This window comes from Carcharodon carcharias, chromosome 14 (assembly GCF_017639515.1).
Source record: "Carcharodon carcharias isolate sCarCar2 chromosome 14, sCarCar2.pri, whole genome shotgun sequence".
Classification (NCBI taxonomy): Eukaryota; Metazoa; Chordata; class Chondrichthyes; order Lamniformes; family Lamnidae; genus Carcharodon; species Carcharodon carcharias.
This window is the reverse complement of record NC_054480.1, coordinates 25,650,776-25,671,475: the sequence shown is the minus strand read 5'-3', so window position 1 is coordinate 25,671,475 and position 20,700 is coordinate 25,650,776. Positions and strand designations below refer to the sequence as shown.

General features: G+C 42.0%; 1 protein-coding gene across 3 annotated transcripts in view; it reads left to right on the top strand.

Annotated features, from left to right (window-relative positions):
• The first annotated feature begins 2,319 nt into the window (after nucleotides 1-2,319).
• manbal (mannosidase beta like) overlaps nucleotides 2,320-20,700 on the top strand; it is a 52,155-nt gene continuing 33,774 nt past the window's right edge. The window contains exons 1-2 of one of the 3 annotated variants that reach the window (XR_005945039.1): nucleotides 2,320-2,396; nucleotides 15,093-15,331. Coding sequence is in view for 1 of the 3 variants with exons in the window: in XM_041203751.1 (XP_041059685.1) it covers nucleotides 15,182-15,364 (183 nt within the window). In the remaining 2 variants the exon portion in view is untranslated. Of the gene's footprint in view, nucleotides 2,397-2,845; nucleotides 2,902-15,092; nucleotides 16,027-20,700 lie in introns of those variants that run through there. The other 2 variants (XM_041203751.1, XR_005945040.1) reach the window with 2 other exon arrangements.

Genomic DNA, 20,700 nt, shown 5'->3' with positions numbered 1-20,700 from the left:
ACCTTCAGTCTGTCCGCAAATATTACCCAGACCTCCCTGTCGCTTACCATTTCAACACTCCACTCTGCTCTCATGCCCACATGTCCGTCCTAGGCTTGCTGCATTGTTCCAGTGAAGCTCAACACAAACTGGTGGAACAGCACCTCATCTTCCGAGTAGGCACTTTACAGCCTTCCGGACTGAATATTGAGTTCAACAATTTTAGATCATGAACTCTCTCCTCCATCCCCACCCCTTTCCGATTTTCCCCCTCTTTTTTGTTTTTTTCCAATAACCTATATAGATTTTTCTTTTCCCACCTACTTCCATTATTTTTAAGTGTATTTCCATCCATTGTTTTATCTCTACCTTTTAGCCTATTTCGATCCCTTCCCCCGACCCCACCCCCATTAGGGCTATCTGTATCTTGCTCGAGATAAAAACAAAAAAACTGCGGATGCTGGAAATCCAAAACAAAAACAGAATTACCTGGAAAAACTCAGCAGGTCTGGCAGCATCGGCGGAGAAGAAAAGAGTTCTGCTGAAGGGTCATGAGGACTCGAAATGTCAACTCTTTTCTTCTCCACTGATGCTGCCAGACCTGCTGAGTTTTTCCAGGTTATTCTGTATTTGTTTTGTATCTTGCTCGTCCTGCTTTCTACTCTTAATTAGCACATTCCTTTAGATAATATCACCACCTTCAACACCTCTTTGTCCTATTGTCTGTGACATCTTTTGGTTATCTCCACCTATCACTGGCCCTCTATCCAGCTATTCTTGTCCCAGCCCACCACCCCCCACCCCCTCCTTAAACCAGATTATATTTCACCTCTCTTCTATTTTTACTTAGTTCTGTTGAAGGGACATTTGGACCCGAAACATTAACTGTATCCTATCCGCAGATGCTGCCAGACCTGCTGAGTTTTTCCAGATATTTTTGTTTTTGTTTTAGATTATAGGGAATGTCCCTCTCTTCACTCTCCTGAGGGCGATTTGTTTGTTTCTCATCTTCACCTTGAATGTGGCTTTGCATTTTTAAGCAGTTTGCTCTGTATCAGTTCAAATTGCAAAAATTCTAGCCAGTTAAAAGTTTAAAAAGGACATTTTCATAAATGAAGAGTCATAGCCTCATGACACAGTATAAAACATCACTTGGAAACACATGGTTTAATTAAGGACAGTCAGTGTGGATTTATTAAAGGAAGTTTCTCCCTGATTGACTTGATTTTTTGATGAGTAACAAGGAAAGTCAATAAGGGTGGTACATTTGGCATAGTCTACATGGATTCTAGCAAGGCTTTTGATAAAAGGGAGACAGTGGTGTAGTGATAATGTCATTAGACAAGTAATCCTAAGGCCTATGTTAATACTCTGGGGACCCAGGTTCAAATCTTGCCAATTTAAGTTCAATTAATAAAATCTGGAATATAAAGCTAGCCTTAGTAATGGTGGCTATGAAACCATCATTGATTGTTGTAAAAACCCATCTAGTTCACTAATGTCCTTTGGAGAAGGAGATCTGCTGTTCCTATCTGGTTTGGTCTACATGTGACTCCAAATCCACAGCAATGTAGCTGACTTGTAACTGCCCTCTCAAATGGCCTAGCAAGCCACTCAGTTCAAGGGTAATTAGGGATGTGCAACAAATGCTGGTCTTGCCAGAATGAAAGAATAAATTAAGCTTATACAGGTCAGAAATGTAAAATCCTATGTGATCCAAAGGAAAATGGCACATAGAACCAAGACTGACTCAGTAGTAGGATACAAAGGTTAATCATCAGTGGTATTTTTGTGCTTGGAAGGTTGTTTTCAGTCAGGTTCCACAGGGCTCAGTATTTGGACCCTTGCTTTTTGTGGTCAGTATCAACTATTTAGACTTCCATAGTTAAGAAGTTTGCTGATGATACAAAAAAATGGCTGCGTGGTTTATGATGAGGAAGAAGGCAGTAGGCTGTTGGAAGAAATCAATGTACTGGAGGGTGGGCAGAAAAGAGGCAAATGGAATTCAATCTGGAGATGTTTGAGTTAATGCCATTGGAGAGAACAAACAAGACAAGGAAATATATAATAAATGGTAGGATAGTGAGTAGTGTTGAGGAACAAAGGAGCCTTGGTCTGTATATCCACAGATTCCAGAAGGTCACAGGGCAGGTAGATAAGGTGCTAAAGAAGGCATACAGGATACTTTCCTTTATTAGCCAAAGCACACTATACAACGGAAGGGAAATTATGCCAGAACTGTATAAAATCCTTGTTAATCTGCAGCTAAATACTCTGGTTCTGGTCACCACACAACAGGAAGGATGATCACACCAGAGAGGGTGCCAGAGAAGATTTATGAGGCCATTGTCAGGACTTGATCATTTTGGCCATAAGGAAAGGTTGGATGGGCTGGTGTCTTTTTCTTCAGGACAGAGGTGAGGGGAGATTTAACTGAGGCGTTTAAAGTTTTATGGAACTGAGATAGAGCGGATAGGAAGCACCTATTCTATTAGCAGAAAGGTCAACAATCAGGAAACATTCATTTAAAGTAATTGACAGAATGATTTAAGAGGAGTTGAGGAGAATTTTATTTTCACCCAGAAGGTAATGGGAGTCTAGAACTCACTGCCTGAAAGGGTGGAGAGACAGACACCTTCATCGCATTAAAAAAAACACTTGTGTGCGCACTTGAAGAATTGTAATCTGCAGGATTACCGATCAAGAGCTGGAAAGTTTAAGGCAGCACAGACATATTGGGCCCAATGGCCTCATTCTATGCTGCAATTTCAATTATTCTGTGAACTCCGGTGTATTTAAATGCTGCACAGTGAATGTAGAGCGAGTTATCCTGAGACAGTGTGTGTGTGTGGGGGCGTTACTTCCGGGTGTCAAAGGGGGTTGAATGAACCGCAGCTTCCTGGGGAATGTGGAGGGCGGATGGTGAGTGGAAAAGGCCTGTGAGAAGTAAACCCTAAAGCAGGAGCAGACTTTCACTGAAAGCAAAGCTCCCAGTCCTTCGGAAGCTGGTTTTCTGTGTTGTTGTTGTTCTGATGATGGTGCGCATTTCTTTCCAGTAACCTGGAGCCCTGTGGCCGGGAGAGCGGCACAAGCCGAGACGGCGCTACATTGTTGCCAGTCTGGCTACTTTGTCAAAGTCTTTAAACAGGAATGAAGAGCAGGAGGAGGAAGGAGGCTGGGGTTCAAAGGCTCGAATAAGCGGCTAAATGTTGCAGTTCAGGGTGTTTTTTTCTGAAGGATAATGCAAAAAAACCCAGGTTCCTGCCTGCTTATAAAATTTAATTTCATGTTTCTAAGGGAATGCTGAAGCTACAGTTGGAGAGTGGACTGTGTGTTTGGTATTGGGCGTTAGGCCGTAGAGGGTATTGAGTATAGGTTCACCAGAATGATGCTAGGAATGATTAAGTAGTTTGGAGCAGACTTGAGATAATTCTGAACGGTTGTGCTTGAGTATGGGGCAGATTATTCTGATTGGGGAGCGAAGGGTCATCAGTTTAAAATTGTCATTACGAATGATGACCCTTCGCTCCCCAATCAGACATTTCTCCGAAGGGAGATTTTCGAAGAAATGTCTTTTTGCAAATCAAATATATATATCCTCAGCTGGTCCCTCCAGCAAAGCATTCCATATTGGACATGGAATGCTTTGCTGGAGGGACCAGCTGAGGATATATATATTTGAATTGGTGTTGGATGAAGGGCTTTTGGGAGAGGCTATGGCTTGGTTTTAAATTGTTGCAATAAAGAGGCAACATAGACATAATGGTCCAAATATCTGCCTTCGGTGTTGAAAGCTACTTTTTCATTCCCTGAATTGGCAGGTATCTTAAATTGCTTATATTAGCATTAAGATTTATCCACAAATGAAGTATTGACAAACCTCTACACCCTCCACTTTCAAACAGGACAAACAAGTAAATAAGAAATAAAAGCATGGAGAGGATTAAGTTGCCTGGGCTTTGTTGCCAGATTACCAGTTTTAGGGAGGGCTGTGGATTGGACACCTGGTGGGTTTGATAGTTGAGGGACAAGGATGAAACAGGCAGGCAGCTATAGTAGCATGTATGTATGTATGTAGTAGCATAATTATATAACAGTTGTTGGAGAGGAGTGGGGGAATGTATTTTGTGATAATGATTTTTCTCTTTTGCATATTAGTCGGGAAGCAAGTTAGAAAAGAAGCACTGTTAGGATTGAATCCAGAGAAGTGTACATTTATTGTCCCAGTATTTTAAAAGATTTTTTGCTTCTTTCCAAATATAACTCATTTAAAAATTGTAACAGATGTACTCTGTACCATATTGCATCTGTTTCCTGCCTATCCTTAAAGCATATTTTAGTGTAACTTTGGTGTAAATTCAGAGACAGAATTCTGATCTGACTCCAGAGCAAAGTGGAGGGGGCAGTCTCCTACCACTTTGCTTTTGCACCATGTAGACACTTACAGGAATGGGAATAGGCCAATCTGCCTCTTAAGCCTGTCTGTCATTCAGTTAGATCATGGCTGAAGTTTATCTTAACTTTATCCATCTCCCTTGGCTCTGTATCCCTTAATACCTTCGGCTAGCAATAATCTATCGATCTTGGGTTTAAAATAAGTCAGGAGGGTGCTTATTAGAGCATATACTTCCACCATGTGATGCTAACTCAACATTAAACTATTACAACAATTTATACACTTCTAGCTCATTTTTTGTCCCATAAAACCTGCCAATAGAATTTGTAATCAGGGGCTCTTCAATGTTCCAGATGTATTATTGATGCTCTGTAACTAAAAAACTGAAAAAATAATTCTTTACGAGCTTCCATTTCACTAAGGAGGTTTCAGGCTAAACCACATCCAACAACCTGCTCTGAAAACTCTGCTCACGTTTGGCAGCTGTGAAAAATTGTACCGCAGCAGCTGACAGAATCCACAATTTTCTAAAGCAACAACATTCTAAATAAAACAGCCAACATCATTCTTTTAAGAAGGCATGTCAATTTGGCTTATCACCCAATGTTAAAGGATCCTTTATTTAAAAAAAAAAGTTCCAGGGTCTGTATCCAAATCTTAACCAAAAATTAATTAGTTCTTCCTTGGACCATACCCTATCTGTGTATCAAGTTTTTTTGAAATCTGTCCACCAGTTTTTGAGATACATTATTTACACACTAACAGGAGTGAAAACATTATCTCTGCCCATCTTCAGTGGTGGAGATAATTATTAATAGCATCTACAGAGATGCATCTACAGAGTACCACACTTCTGTCACACTTGTGAAGGAGGGTTTCCTAATTTCTCTCCTGAATGACCTGGCTTCAGTTTTAAGGTTATGTTTTCTTGTGCAAGTTTCCTCCACTATTAGAAAGAGTTTCTTTCCATCTGCCCTTTGAATTTTTTTTCAAATTCCTGGAAACTTCAATCAGATCACCCCTTATTGTTCCATATTTAAGAAATACAAGACTAGGTGATGTAATTTCTCCTTGTAATCTAACTCCTGGAGCCTTGCTAATGTTCTAGTGAATCTGTGCTGCATTCCTTCTAAGGTCAATACATCCTTTCTAAGGCTGGGTTCCCAGAACTGTACACAGTACTCCAAATGTGGTCTAACCAGTGCTTTGTGGAGCTGTGGCGAATCTTCCTCTCCTTTTATAGCCTATCTCTCTAGTTATAAAGGCTGCATTCCTTTAACCTTTTGGTTATATTTTTAAACCTGACAACTACATTTTAATGACCAGTGTACATGGATCCCTAAATCTCTTTAAAAATCCATTATTCCACCATTCAAATTATATTTGAGTCTGTCCTTTTTTTAGTCCAAAATGATTGACTTCATATTTGCTTGTTTTGAAATCCACCTGCCACAGTTTTGCCCACTTAATTGATCAAAGTCTTTTAATCTGGGTAGCTGGAAGCATAAATTTACTATGGCATCATTCTCTGTGTCATTGATAAACTTGAATATTTGATTCTATATTGTGTCATCTAAATAATTTATAATATAGTGAGTAGTTGATCCCTCAAACACAGATTCTTGTGGCACACCACTTGTTACTTCTTTCCAATTCAACTACATGCCCATTATCTGACATTCTTCTACAGTTTAGCCAACACCTAACCAGGTTAAAAAATTACTTTCAATTCCATGAGCTTCAGTTTATAAATTCTTCTATAGATCCTTGTCAAATGTCTTCTGGAAGGTTATGTAAACTACACCCGTTTGTATTCCTCTGTCTACCACTTCAGTCTTTTTCCTCAAAAAATTCAACTAGATTATTTAGACATGACCTAACCTTTAAAAAAGCATTTTGGCACTCTCTCTAATTAGCTCAAATTTCTTTCAGTGCTCAGTCCTTAGTTATAGATTCCAATAACTTCCCCAGACCAGATGTTAGGCGAACAAGTCTATAACTTTCTGGTTTCTCTCTCACTTTCCTCAAATACATCTGCTTTTTAAAACTACCTGTAGTTATTTTGACCAACCCAGCTGCGCTATCTAAAGGTTTAAAATTTAACTGCAGAAAGCAAAGTTTTGTTTGTTTTGAAGCACATGTATGTGTAGTGCTGTCTTCTGGGTGACCTGAGTGAAGTTTGAATGAAATCTAGTGGTTTCAAACCAGTAGTTAAAATGTAAATGCCAGCCTTTGGTGCAGTTATCTAATCAGTCACCTGTTATACATTGGTATATTGGTACATTGAATGGGAACTGTGCTGTCTCCAAAACAGATTTACCACAACTTATGGATGTATGTGAAAACTTTTTACATGGTCTTGGGCTCCCACTGCTATAAGACCCCATTAAAAATATAGCATGTGCTTCTTTGTAATGGTGATAGCAGAGAAACACCTGTAGGGGATGCAATGGCATAGTGGTTTTGTCGTTGGACGAGTAATGTAGTGACCCAGGGTAATGTTCTGGGGATCGGGGTTCGAATCCCACCACTGTGGAATTTTGAATTCAATAAAAATCTGGAATTAAAAGTCTAATGATGTCCATGAAATCATTGTTGTAAGAACAGTCACTAATGTCCTTTAGGGAAGGGAATCTATCGTCCTTACCTGGTCTGGCCTTCATGTGACTTCAAACCCACAGCAATGTGGTTGACTCTTAAATGCTCTCTCAAATGGCCTAGCAAGCCATTCAGTTGTATCAAACTGCTACAAAGTCACAAAAAAGGAATGAAAACAGACCAGCTTCGACCTAGGCACCGGAAACAACAATGGCAAACTCAGCACTGTCGACCCTGCAAAGTCCTCCTTAATAACTTATGGGGGCTTGTGCCAAAATTGCGGGAGCTGTCTCAAAAACTAGTCAAGCAACAGCCTGACATAGTCACCCTCATGGAATCATATCTTACAGATAATGTCCCAGGCACCACCACCACCATCCCTGGGTATGTCCATGTCCTGGCAGGACAGACCCAGCAGAGGTGGCAGCGCAGTGGTATGGTATACAGTCGGGAGGGAGCTGCCCTGGGAGTCCTCAACATCGACTCCGGACCCCCATGAAGTCTCATGGCATCAGGTCAAACATGGGCAAAGAAACATCCTGCTGACTACGACGTACCACCCTCCCTCAGCTGATGAATCAGTACTCCTCCATGTTGAACACCATTTGGAGGAAGCACTGAGGGTGGCTTGGATGCAGAGTGTACTCTGGGTGGGGGACTTCAATGTGAATCACAAAGAGTGGCTTGGTTGCACGACCGCTGACTGAGCTGGCCAAATCCTAAATGACATAGCTGCTAGACTGGGTCTGTGGCAGGTGGCGAGAGAACCAACAAGTGTGAAAAACATGCTTGACCTCATCCTCACCAACCTGCCTGCCGCAAATGCATCTCCCCATGACAGTATTGATAGGCGTGATGACCACACAGTTGTTGTGGGGACAAAGTCCCATCTCCACGTTGAGGATAGCCTCCATCATGTTGTGTGGCGCTATCACTGGGCTAAATGGGATAGATTTCAAACAGATCTAGCAACTCAAGACGGAGCATCCATGAGGTACAGTGGACCATCAGCAGCAGCAGAATTGTACTCGAACACAACCTCATGGCCCGGCATATCCCCCACTCTACCATTACCATCAAGCCAGGAGATCCAGCATCACCTGTCCCACCCCACTTAAACGTATGTATTTCCCCATGTTTTTACTTCTCTTTAAGTTCTGAGGAAGAGTTATACGGACTCGAAACATTAACTCTGTCTTTCTCTCCACAGATGCTGTCAGACCTGCTGAGTTTTTCAGTAAGTTTTGTTTTTATTTCAGATTTCCAGCATCCACAGTATTTTGCCTTTATCTTAAGCCATGGGATCAACCATAGTTCAACGAAGAGTGCAGGAGGGCATTCCAGGAACAGCACCAGGCATACCTAAAAATGAGGTGTCAACCTGGTGAAGCTATAACACAGGACCACTTGCTTGCCAAACAGCATAAGCAGCAAGTGATAAATAGAGCTAAGCGATCCCACAACCAACGGATCAGAGCTAAGCTCTGCAGTCCTGCCACATCAGGTTGTGAATGGTGGTGGACATTAAACAACTCCCTTGGGGGAGGAAGCTCCACAAATATCCCCACCCTTAATGATGGAGCAGCCCAGCACATCAGTGCAAAAGGTAAGGCTGAAGCATTTGCTACAATCTTCAGCCAGAAGTGCCAAATGGTTGATCCATTTCAGCCTCTTTCAGAGGTCCCCAGCATCACAGATGCCAGTCTTCAGCCAATTCTATTTACTCCACATGATAGCAAGAAATGGCTGAAGGCACTGGATAGTGCAAAGGCAATGGGCCCTGACAATATTCTGGTAATAGTACTGAAGACTTTTCTCCAGAAATTGCCGCACCCCTAGCCAAGCTGTTCTGTACAGCTACAACACTGGCATCTACCTGGCTATGTGGAAAATTGCCCGGGTATGTCCTGTACACAAAAAGCAGGACAAACCCAACCCCCCAGCCAATTACCGCCCCATCAGTCTACTCTCGATCATCAGTAAAGTGATGGAAGGAGCCATCAACAGTGCTATCAAGCGGCACTTGCTTAGTGTTAATCTGCTCACTGATGCCTAGTTTAGGTTCTGCCAGGGCCACTCAGCTCCTGCCTTGGTTCAAACATGGACAAAAGAGCTGAACTCAAGAGGTGAGGTGAGAATGACTGCCCTTGACATCAAGGCCACATTTAACCGAGTGTGGCATCAAGGAGCCCTAGCAAAACTGGAGTCAGTGGGATTCAGGGGAAAACTCTCTGGTTGGAGTCATACCTAGCACATAGGAAGATGGTTATAGTTGTTGGAGGTCAGTCATCTGTGCTCCAGGACATCACTGCAGGAGTTACTGAAGGTGGTGTCCTCGGCCCAACCATCTTCAGCTGCTTCATCAATGACCTTTCCATCATAAGGTCAGAAGTGCTGATGTTTGCTAATGATTGTGCAATGTTCAGCACCATTCGCAACCCCTCAGATACTGAAGCAGTCCATGTCCAAATGCAACAAGGCTTGGACAATATCCAGGCTTGGGCTGACAAGTGGCAAGTAACATTCAGGCTACACAAGTGTCAGGCAATAACTATCTCCAACAAGAGAGAACCCAGCCTTTGCCAGTTGATGTTCAATGGCATTACCATCACTGAATTCCTCACTGTCATCATCATTGGGGTTACCATTGATCAGAAACTGGACTAGCCATATAAATACTATGGCTACAAGAGCAGGTCAGGCTAGGAATCATGCAATGGGTAGCTCACCTCCTGATTCCCCAAAGCCTGTCCACCATCTACAAGGCACAAGTAAGGAGTGTGATGGAATACTCCCCACTTGTGGATGAGTGCAGCTCCCACAACACCCAAGGAGCTTGACATAGTCCAGGACAAAGAAGCCCACTTGATTGGCACCACATTCACTCCCTCCACTACCAATGCATAGTAGCAGCAGTGTGTATCATCTACAAGATGCATTGCAGGAATTCACCAAGGCTCCTTAACAGCACCTTCCAAACCCATGACCACTACCATCTAGCGATAGATGGGAACACCATCACTTGGAAGTACCCCTCCGAGTCACTCACCATCCTGACTTGGAAATATATTGCCATTCCTTCACTGTTGCTGGGTCAAAATCCTGGAACTCCCTTCCTAACAGCACATAGACTGCAGCGGTTCAAGAAGGCAGCTCACCACTACCTTCCCAAGGGCAACTAGGGATGGGCAATAAATGCTGGCCCAGCCAGCGAAGCCCACATCCCGTGAATGAATTTAGAAAACAAAATTGCAGCTTTTGTTCTACAGGTTGCAAATCTGTTCTCATGATGTCCATACAGGCCAGTAAATAATGGATGAAGCCTTTGACTGAATGGGCAGATTGAGAACTGGGTTCATCCATTGACATGAAAAGATTATGTCTCGTGGTTGTGTCTGTTTGCCAATGCTGTCTCTGGTCAAGCCTTTGGGTACATTCCCCGATAATTTCTGTTTCACATAAACCCCAAAATTGTAGTGTAAATGTGGAGCTATGGGCTGACCTGACTCTGGAGCAAAACAAAGTGTTATTCCCCGCTGCATCTGTATGGAAAAGTACCAGGAGATTCCTTGGAATTGGTGTTTTTATCCTACCTCTGTGTGGAGCTGAAAGCTCTGTGCATATATGGAGTCTCTTGCTAGGCAGCAGAGTTCAAGATTCACTCAAGTAGCATTAAGAAGGGGACTGTCTGGCTTAAGCTTGGACTGCACTCCCCCCACCCATCTTCCTGATGTTGTTTTTGGGTGCCTCCAGAGACACTGGAGTTGGTTGCTCATTATAAAACAACAATTTGCATTTATATAGCTTTTAATGTAACGTGAAATGCGAGCAGCACTGCTAAGTACTGCCTGTGTGGGCCAGGGGGGATGAGGGTGAACAGGGTGAGCGCGAACTTTGTGCATGCGTGCAAGTGCGCGCTTGAGAATCTCCCTGAGGCATAGAGCTGCCTCAGGGTGATGAAAAATTTTCCAAAAAAACAATAAAGAAATGAAAAATGTAATAAAACATGTCCCCGCTCATGTGACTCTGTCACATGAGCAGGGACATGTTATTAATTAAATCTTAATTTTTTTATTTTTATTTGCTTTAGGAAACCTCATCGCACCCATGGATGAGGTTTCCTAAAAAGTGCAGAGGCCCTTTGGCCTTTTCACCTGTCCGACAGCCGTATGGTTGGATGGGCAGCAGAAAATTTAAGTTAATAACCTTGTTAATAGCCTTAATAGGCCTTTCAATTGTTGGCAGGTGCGCTGCTGACTCTGGCGTGCAGCCACCGACCAAAATATGGCACGATTGCGTGTTGATGTCGGGACGCTCACCCAATGTCGATGCACGTCGTTTTATGCTCGAGCAGGTCAGGTGCGTGCTCACCCGCTGAGCTAAAGATTTTGCCCAACGTTTCAGGCCTTTCATCAGAGCTGTTCACTATACATGAAACATTAACTCTGTTTCCCTCTCCACAGATGCTGCTGGACCTGCTGAGTATTTCCAGCCTTTTCCATTTTTTATTTTGGCTTTCCAGCATCTGCAGCACTTTGCTTTTACATTAGTTGTTGCAGATATTTAAACCTTAGCATTTTTCTTAAATGTCTGTTTTCTTGGCACTTGTCTCTTCTTACCTTACATTTCACTTTCATGCCTCTCTTGCTATTCTAGTGGTTACCTTTCCTAGCACTCTGCCTTTCCTTAAATTTTGTTTTCCTTTCACAATATTTAAGTGAAAGAACTAATAGAAATTTGAGTCCAACAGTTGGGAAAACCAGCAATCGTTTCAAGGAAATGTTTCAAGTTTGTCGAGTTTTAACTTCCATGCAAAGCAATGCATACATTCACACCTTTCATTCTTGTTTGCCATTTTCTCCAATGTTAAAATCCAAAACCAATTTCAGCTTAGAGTGCATTCTCCATCACTGCATCACGCTTTATTGGATGTATTTAGTTCTAGCACATTTCAGCCAGTCACTCTTTCCTTTTTTTTATTAACACTTTTCATACACAATGTTCTCCTTTCTATGTCACTTCAGGCGATTGTATTTTAAGAGAGATGATGTGACACTTGGTTGGGAACAGTTCATTCTGCTCTTTCTTTATGTTCTTGGGTCTGTAGGCTTGCAAGTAATCCCAATGTACAAATGAAAAGCAGTGTTACGCAGGTCGTGTCATGCAAGGAATACAAATAATTCACCATTGCCAATTTGAACTTTCTATTGCTTTGCAACTCTTGCGTAATGCCTTGGCGGACAAAATGGCTCATCTGCTGCTCAGACATTGAACAACCACAGTTCCCTAAAGAAAGGTTTAATCAAAACCTTTACAAAAGTATGACATCAACCACTTTTACATTAATTTCATAATTTTTCTGAAAGATTTCCCAGAGGCAAAATTCATGGTTAAGTCCTGCTATGGTGATTTATTTGGCTTATCTATTGGCATAAAAAAAATGAGAGGAGCGGTGTCATTTATACAACAATATTTGGATTTGGTTACAAAATAGATGGCTTGAGACAAGATACATGATGACCGGTTTACAATGTTTGTACTTGTTATCTCCTGAAATCAAAAAGTAAATTGGGAATTCAGTGAATTAAACTGCTTGCTTTTATTGTTTAAACTCATCTCCGTTGGCTGGAATGACTCTTTTATATGTTGGCTAGAAAAAGTAAATTGGGAATTCAGTGAATTAAACTGCTCGCTTTTATTGTTTAAACTCATCTCCGTTGGCTGGAATGACTCTCTTCTATGTTGGCTAGTAAGGCTGCTGTGGCATGGATATTAAATTTTACAAGTGCTACTAGACAGTTCTCTTTTAAACTGTTAGTGCCAAAATTATCTTCCTCAAGTGCTGCTTTCGGCTATCTCTGGGCAATTTCTCTGCCACTGCATTGTTTTCATAACTTGAACTGAAATGCCCATCTTAACATGCTACCTGTCAGGGCTCTAGGTAATACTGGTGTGAAATTCTTTATAAGGTTATTACAACGGATTATTCTGCCTCTGTGTCCCAGCAAGGAATCAGTGCAGAAATTGCCTTGAGAGTAAATCTGAAAAGTGAAACGCATAGTAAAGAAATGTACACATGCAAAAATAGAGGGAAACTTGCGCTGCTGCACTAAAATGGTCACGGATCATTATTTCCATAGCCAACCCTGTGAAGGGCACAGTTGTTTGTTAGACTGAAACAAGCTGACTACGGAGCTTAACTTACAGTCCATTCTAGTGCCTGCAGAAGATCCCTGATTATCACGCTGACCACCAAAGAGAACGATTTCCCGTGGGAGAAGACATTTAATTCTGTACTCTGAATCAGTCAGACAGGGTGATTTGGGGAAGACAACCCAGGACTGGTGCTGCTATGCCAGGCAGAAGAAAAGGAATGTTTTTGGGTTAACCACTAAGCAGAGTGCTGGTGAGGACAAACTCACTGTTTGAAGAAACAAAGCTTGTGGAGAGCAAAAGACCAAGGAATTGCCAAAGGGTGTTTTGCCACTGGAAGTCCATTCAATTATGCTCAGAAGGTTGAGTGAAGGGACTTTGTTTTAAAAGGACACTGGAAGATTCATTCTGACAGGCAGGGTTGAAAAGACCCTGTTAAAGCCGGGAGGAGCTTGGGACTTGTACACAAGACTACATTTCTGCTGCAGTGTAATGTGTAAATGTGGCATGGGTTTCTCCGTTATATTTATTGTTAATGAGAAAAACATCTTTTCTGTAGTTTAGTGTATTAGTTGCCTAACAACTAAATGCTTAGTTGATAGTGATTTTAGTTTGTCACAATGAAAGTCTTAAAATTTGAAATATTGTCGTGTGATTCCTTTGTGTTTGTCACTGGGAATTTCATTTTTTAAAAATTATCGGTCTCTACGGGGATAGTAACGAGTAGCATAGTGGTTATATGACTGGACCTGTAATCCAGAGACCGGAGTAATGATCTAGAAACCTGAATTCAGAACCCATCATGATAGCTGGAGAATTTAAATTCAGTTCATTAATTAAACCTGGAATAAAAAAAAAAGACCATGAGTAACAGTGACCATAAAACTATAGATGGTTTTTAAAAACAAAAACCTTATGATCTACTAATTTCCTTTAAGGAAGGAAATCTGCCACCATGACTCGACCTCGCCTATATGTGACTCCAGACCCACAGCAATTCCCTTGTAAATCTATTTTCAGTGCCTTTGAAGTAGTCTTACAAGGCATCCAATTGTATCAAAACCACTAAGAGCAATTAGGGATGGGGAATAAAACCTGTCCTTGCCAGCAAAGGTCATGTCCTGTGATATTAAATTTAAAAAAAACTGAGTTTTTAAATATTTCCAAATTGACGAAGCATTTCCTATTTTCAGAAAAAATATCTTGTATAAGACCATAAGATATAGGGGTAGAAGTAGGCCATGCAGCCCATCGAGTCTGCTCACCATTCAATGAGATTGTGGCTGATGTGATCCTCAACTCCACTTTCCTACCTTTCCTCCTAACCCTTGATTCCCTTACTGATTATTGGGAGTTTTCTCCCTGAATCGAATAAAATGTTTACTGCTCTTTTTTGGATAGCCAAGTAAACAGGATGAGTGATTTTTTTTTTTCTGAATTGGCTTGTCATCCATTAAGGAGTCCATATTGCAAACATGGATGTATGTTCCCAATGTCTTTTTTTGTCCATTTGGACAGAAGTTATAAAATTACCTCTAAAGTACATGAGAAATAAATCTTGAAATTAATATTGGTTATCAACCCTTTCTTTTGTAAATGCTAACACACACTTGAGGAACCTTTGCATATATTTATGTATTCCCATATATTCCTATTCTAACATTTTAACAGTCAATGTTGATTCAAGGTTACTGTAAACAATGTGTTTACATGTAGCAACATAATTAATAGATTATTAAGTCAATAAAAGAAAACGTGAAATCTGGCGACAGACAGACAACAATTGACTGAACTTCATTGAGGTCCAAGGATCCCAGTTTGAAAAAAATACATTGATAGGGGAGCAGTATATTTTGAAACAGTGAATTTTAAATGAACACTGATGGTTATGGATTTTATAAATGTTAGATCACGTTGATTAACCACTTATCATTTAACTACTTGTTTTCTGACTTTTCCCCCTTAGGTACATTACGTGGAGAATAAAACTAAGATATCAGAAAACTGAAGGGCCTCCAGAAAGACAAACTGTAAATCGGCAACTACAGCAGAAGAATGGCCACAGAGTTTGATCTGTCTCCTCCAGAAATACCAGAACCAACCTTTTTTGACAACATCCTGCGTTATGGCTTGTTCCTAGGGGCAATTTTCCAGATTATCTGCATATTGTCTATCTTATTACCCTCTTCTAAATCATCAGAGCCAGTAAGAACAAACTCACTTTTCTTCCTAACCTGACAAAAGGTGATACTCCTGATTTGAAGGGGAGGGAGGAGCCATTATTGACTATTTTGGTTGCAGTTGTTGTTGAAGTAATCTAGCAATGGCTTTACCATGAAAGTTTCGTCTTCAAACACATAATCTCGTATTTAGTTCAAAAATCTCTATTAAATGTTCATCATACTCGTTCCTGATTTATCACATGGAAATTAAGTGTACTTTCACCAGTCTCATTGTGAGAAAGTGATGGGGGCTGTCTTTGACGACAGGCTGCTGCCAGAAGTAAGTCTGGGTGGGATTTCTGCCCACTTATCTAACCCTGCCGTGATGTTGGCAGAATTCCTCAGATATTTCCATGCATTCTCCACTGGGAGTCCACCGCTTCTGTGTAGGGGTGCTGCAGTGGGACGCTCACTACAGTATCTGTATTGGGGCAGGAGCCCCCTAAATGATTTGGCAAGAGGTTTTAATTTGGCACTAAATGAGTCTAGTAGCCAAGCGATGGGTAGTTGGAAGGGCTCTGAGGAGGAGAGTAGTCCACCTCTCCTACCTTGCAGAAATAATAATTCTTACTCTTTCTGCTGCTCCAGTCCTATGCCCTCCTTTTTTTTGTCCTTCCTTCCATCAGCAACGTGACAATGGAGGAAATGTGGATGGAGTCCTGAACACCGTCCTGTCGCTGCTTTTTTTTTTGTGCATTGGGCAGGCATTAATGGGGACAGATAATGATTCTGCAGTCATTTGTAGCAGCAGAGATTCACCAGAAGGTCTTCCTTCTCCATTCTCTTTGATTGTCAACGTTAACCACCTGTTTTTGGTTAGTAATCTCCCCCCTTCCTCCCCCCCACCACCACCCCTCCTCCCACATTATGTTCCCCAATACGGAGGAAGTATATCTGTGGCCTGCTGCCATGATTAGTCAGTCTGTCATTAGCTTGGTCAGAAGCCTGGGAGGAGGCTTATGCCTGAACTGTTCAGTGGGAAAAGCGGAACGGCGGGAAGAAACTTATTCCATTCCTTACTTCAGTGGGATCAAAGGCAGGGAAAACAACCAAATAGGAAAGCTTTTGAAATAGTGTTTCTGGTAATAAAAGGTTGAATGAACTTTGTAATTCAATAATCATCAAGGAAAAGGCTTTCTCTTGTGGTATATTCAACAGTGTTTAAAGTATTTAATTATAAATTGGCATATATTGACCAAAAGTGTTATTTTCAGTTCATATTTGAAGAGGATTGTAAGTTCTTCTCAACCAATATTTGTCTTGGCACAATGAAAACCATTTGAGTTTTCCATGTAGTAACAGCTGGAAATGAAAATAATTAATTCACTTTGCTGCCTGCCAGTCAAGAAATATTCCATTTACAACGTTTTGAAAGTGAATTGAATGCAAATGTAAAGGTACTTGGACCCAAGAGTTCACAGGCCCTTTATCAAGCTTTAGTTTAGTAACTTATAATTAAATCCACAGTCAAGCGCATGCCAAGCAAAATCAATTCTCTGCTAAGCCTCTTGATGCAGTGAGGGGGAAAAAATGGACATCTGCTTGCAACTGAGCAAGCAGTATTATTACATGCGGAAACATTCAAACCCTATTTATTAACCATCCCACAAAAAGGCGGGTCAAAAGGATTGGCGATGCAGAACAACCATTTTTATTAATGGCTTCCTGCTTTGGGAGTTGACTTTTTTTTTCAATTAAGTATAAATTGATGGTTAACCTAAAAGGCATTGATGAGCATGAGGAAATTAAACAGCAGAATCTGGTGAGCCTTTCAAACAAGAGAGGAGTAGGGAAGATGCAACAAGCATCAAAGTAATTTTTCCTTAAAAAGAAAATGCAGTAGGAAAAAAATCCTTTAAAGAGTCAGATAAAGCTCGATACAAGTAAGTCCACGTTAGTTTTACATAGATAAATAACTTTAGTTTACATTTTGCCAGTCCATTTGAATGAGCCCGAAAATATCCTGGCTAATCTCCAAGCAGAATTTTCTAGAACCCACATTCTAAATGGTTAGGAAGTAAGAGAATGTTCTTAAATGTTACCAACTGATGGAGTCAGCAGGTAGCTAAACAACACAGATTTAAATCCCTGCTTTCTGTTGAACAAGAGAACTTCAGTTTTAGTTGATCATTGCTCCACTGTTAAGGAATTGAAAATCTGCCACCTGCTCTTGCAGTTAATGTATTATGTGTCTTGAGTGCACTGAGTGAGGGCAGGATTGGTTCACAGCAGGGAAATTGTCTGCAACACTCGCTATCTGAGCTCGGACACGAAGAATGGCATTTAGGTGTGGTGTAAACTGATGACTGAGATTTGTGAAACTGTATCGCAGCATTTTCTCAGTGAGAAAATTGCTTGGGGAGCAAAAAATAAGAAAATGGAAGACATGAAACACAGTGCAAAAGGAATTTACATAGGCATCAAGGGAGGAAACCATGTGCTGCTGCATTAAAATGACCACAACACATTATTTCTATATCAAGTTCTTTGATCATATAAGCATTATACGCTGTTTATAATGGGTGTGTTATTGTTAACATAATTTGCCCACTAACCAAGTGGACGTTAAAAATGCGAACCAAATCTGTTCTAAATTCCAGGTTAAAGGACAAAGCTTGTAAACTGCTATGCGTTAGTCTGAAACAGGCTACCCCAGAGCGTGTCGTAACATCCAGTCTAGTTTCTATCGAAGGCCTCTGAAGACCACACTGACTACAAAGAGAGTGGCTGTGGATTATTGGTGCTGTGCCCACCTCAAAAGTTTCAGGCCAGCAATTAGATACAGTGGGCGGAATCTTCTGGTCCCTATAGCAGCAGGAAGCTTGGCGGGCGGAGGAACTTAATTTGGCAGGAGACCAACAATCAGCTTCTGAAGGTGGTCTGAACTTTTGCAATTAGGTTCTTGGGACTCAGGGCCAGCCGAGCTTCCCGACGAGCAAAGTTGGGAAGCCATTTTATATGCATTGATATGTCGAGCATGCTCTTTTAAAAAAAAACACCTTGCTGGGATTAAGTTCCCCTCCAGCAACAAATTAGAATGTTCATATTCACGACTGCACATAAGTGGCATGCATCTGATGAGATAGACTTCTTCCATGATTAACAGTGAATTGCTGTTGCAATTGGGGAGCATCTGTAAATACCAGCCTATGCTCGAGACTGAGCAGTGGCAGTACAAGTTGCTTGAAGGATGACCAAGGAAGGGTTAGCAGGGAAGGGTGGGGCAGTGGCCAGGCAAAGGTGGAAGAGATAGTGCAGGCTGTCTGGGTGGCCTTTAAATATGGCGCCTGGACCTTCGATCCCATGAGGTAACAGAGGGGACAGTGACTTCCTGTCACCCCACCCCACCCCCACCACGTGAATCGGTGAGATCCTTGTGGATGTATATGTAATGAGCTGAACACTGTGAGATCGCATGTGGTCAGCCATCCTGCCCCACGGCAGAAATCACTCTCACTTCAGTGCCTGCCGCCAATCTCAGACTCCAGAACTGAAGGTTCCGGCCACTGTCACAAGCCCCTTGGTTGAATAGGTGACAGTGCTTAATCGCACTTTGGATTTCCTGTAATAACCAGCATATATATTATAAATGGCGCTTTTGTAATTGACTTCGGTTGAAATGGCACATGGTCAGTGACATTTGCCCATCGTATGTGTAGATAGTATAAATGGTGGGCTCTGCACCTTCTGAAAAATGTAATATAACAAATTCAGGATGTTAGTTTTTTTTATTCATTTACAGGATGTGGGCATCACTTGCTAGGCCAGCATTTATTGCTCATCTCTAATTGCTCTTGAGAAGGTGGTGGTGAGCTGCCTTCTTGAACTGCTGCAGTCCATGTGGTGTAGGCACACCCACAATGCTGTTAGGGAGCAAGTTCCAGGATTTTGACTCAGTGACAGTTAAGGAATGGCGATGTATTTCCAAGTCAGGATGCTGAATGGTTTGCAGGGGAACTTCCAGGTGGTGGTGTTCCAAGTATCTGCTGTCGTCCTTCTAGATGGTAGTGGTCCTGGGTTTGGAAGGTGCTGCCTAAGGAGCCTTGGTGAGTTTCTGTAGTGCATCTTGTAGATGGTACACACTGCTGTCACTGTTCGTAGGTCCTGGAGGAAGTGAAAGTTTGTGAAAGGGGTGCCAATCAAGCAGACTGCAATGTCCTGGATTGCGTCAAACTCCTTGAGTGTTGACGGAGCTGCACTCATCCATGCAAGCAGAGACTATTCCATCACACCCCTGACTTGTGCCTTGTAGATGGTGGACAGGCTTTGGGGAATCAGGAAGTGCGTTACGTTACTCACTGCAGGATTCCTAGCCTCTGACCTGCTTTTGTAGCCACAGTATTTATATGGTTAGTCCAGTTCAGTTTCTGGTCAATGGTAACTCCCCAGGATTTTGATAGTGGGGGATTCAGTGATGGTAATGCCATTGAATGTCAAGGGGTGAAGTTAAATTCTCTCTTGTTTGAGATTATAATTGCTTGGCCCTTGTGTTACTTGCCACGTCAGCCCAAACCTGGATATTGTTCAGACCTTGTTGCATTTGGACGTGGACTGCTTCAGTATCTGAGGATTCACCAATGGTGCTGAACATTGTGCAATCATCAGTGAATATCCCCACTTCTGACCTTATGATGGAAGGAAGGTCACTGATGAAGCGGCTGAGGACACGACCCTAAGGAACTCCTGCAATGATGTCCTGGAACTGAGAATAGTGACCTCCAACAACCACAACCATCTTCCTTTGTGCTAGATATGACTCCAAACAGTGGAGGATTTTCCCCCAATTCCCATTGACCCCAGTTTTGCTAGGGCTCCTTGATGCCACACTCGGTCAAATGTTGCCTTGATGTCAATGGCAGTCACTCTGACCTCACCTCAGGAGTTCAGCTCTTTTATCCATGTTTGAACCAAGGCTGCAATGAGTTCAGGAGCTGAGTGGCCCTGATGGAACCCAAACTAGGCGTCAGTGAGCAGGTTATTGCTAAGCAAGTGCCGCTTGATAGCACTGTCGATGACCACCTTCCATCACTTTACTGATGATTGAGTGTAGACTGATGGGGCGGTAATTGGCTGCGTTGGGTTTGTTCTGCAGTATCCAGTCTTTCAGCCATTTCTTGATATCATGTGGCATGAATTGAATTGGCTGAAGACTGGCATCTGTGAGGCTGGGCACCTCTGGAGCCGCCAAGATAAATCACCCACTCGGCACTTCTGGCTGAAGATTGTTGTGAATACTTCAGCCTTATCTTTTGCATAAGTGCTGGGCTACTCCATCATTGAGTTGTTTAATTGAAGTCCACCATTCGGAGCTTAGATCTGATCCATTGGTTGTGGAATCACTTAGCTCTGCCT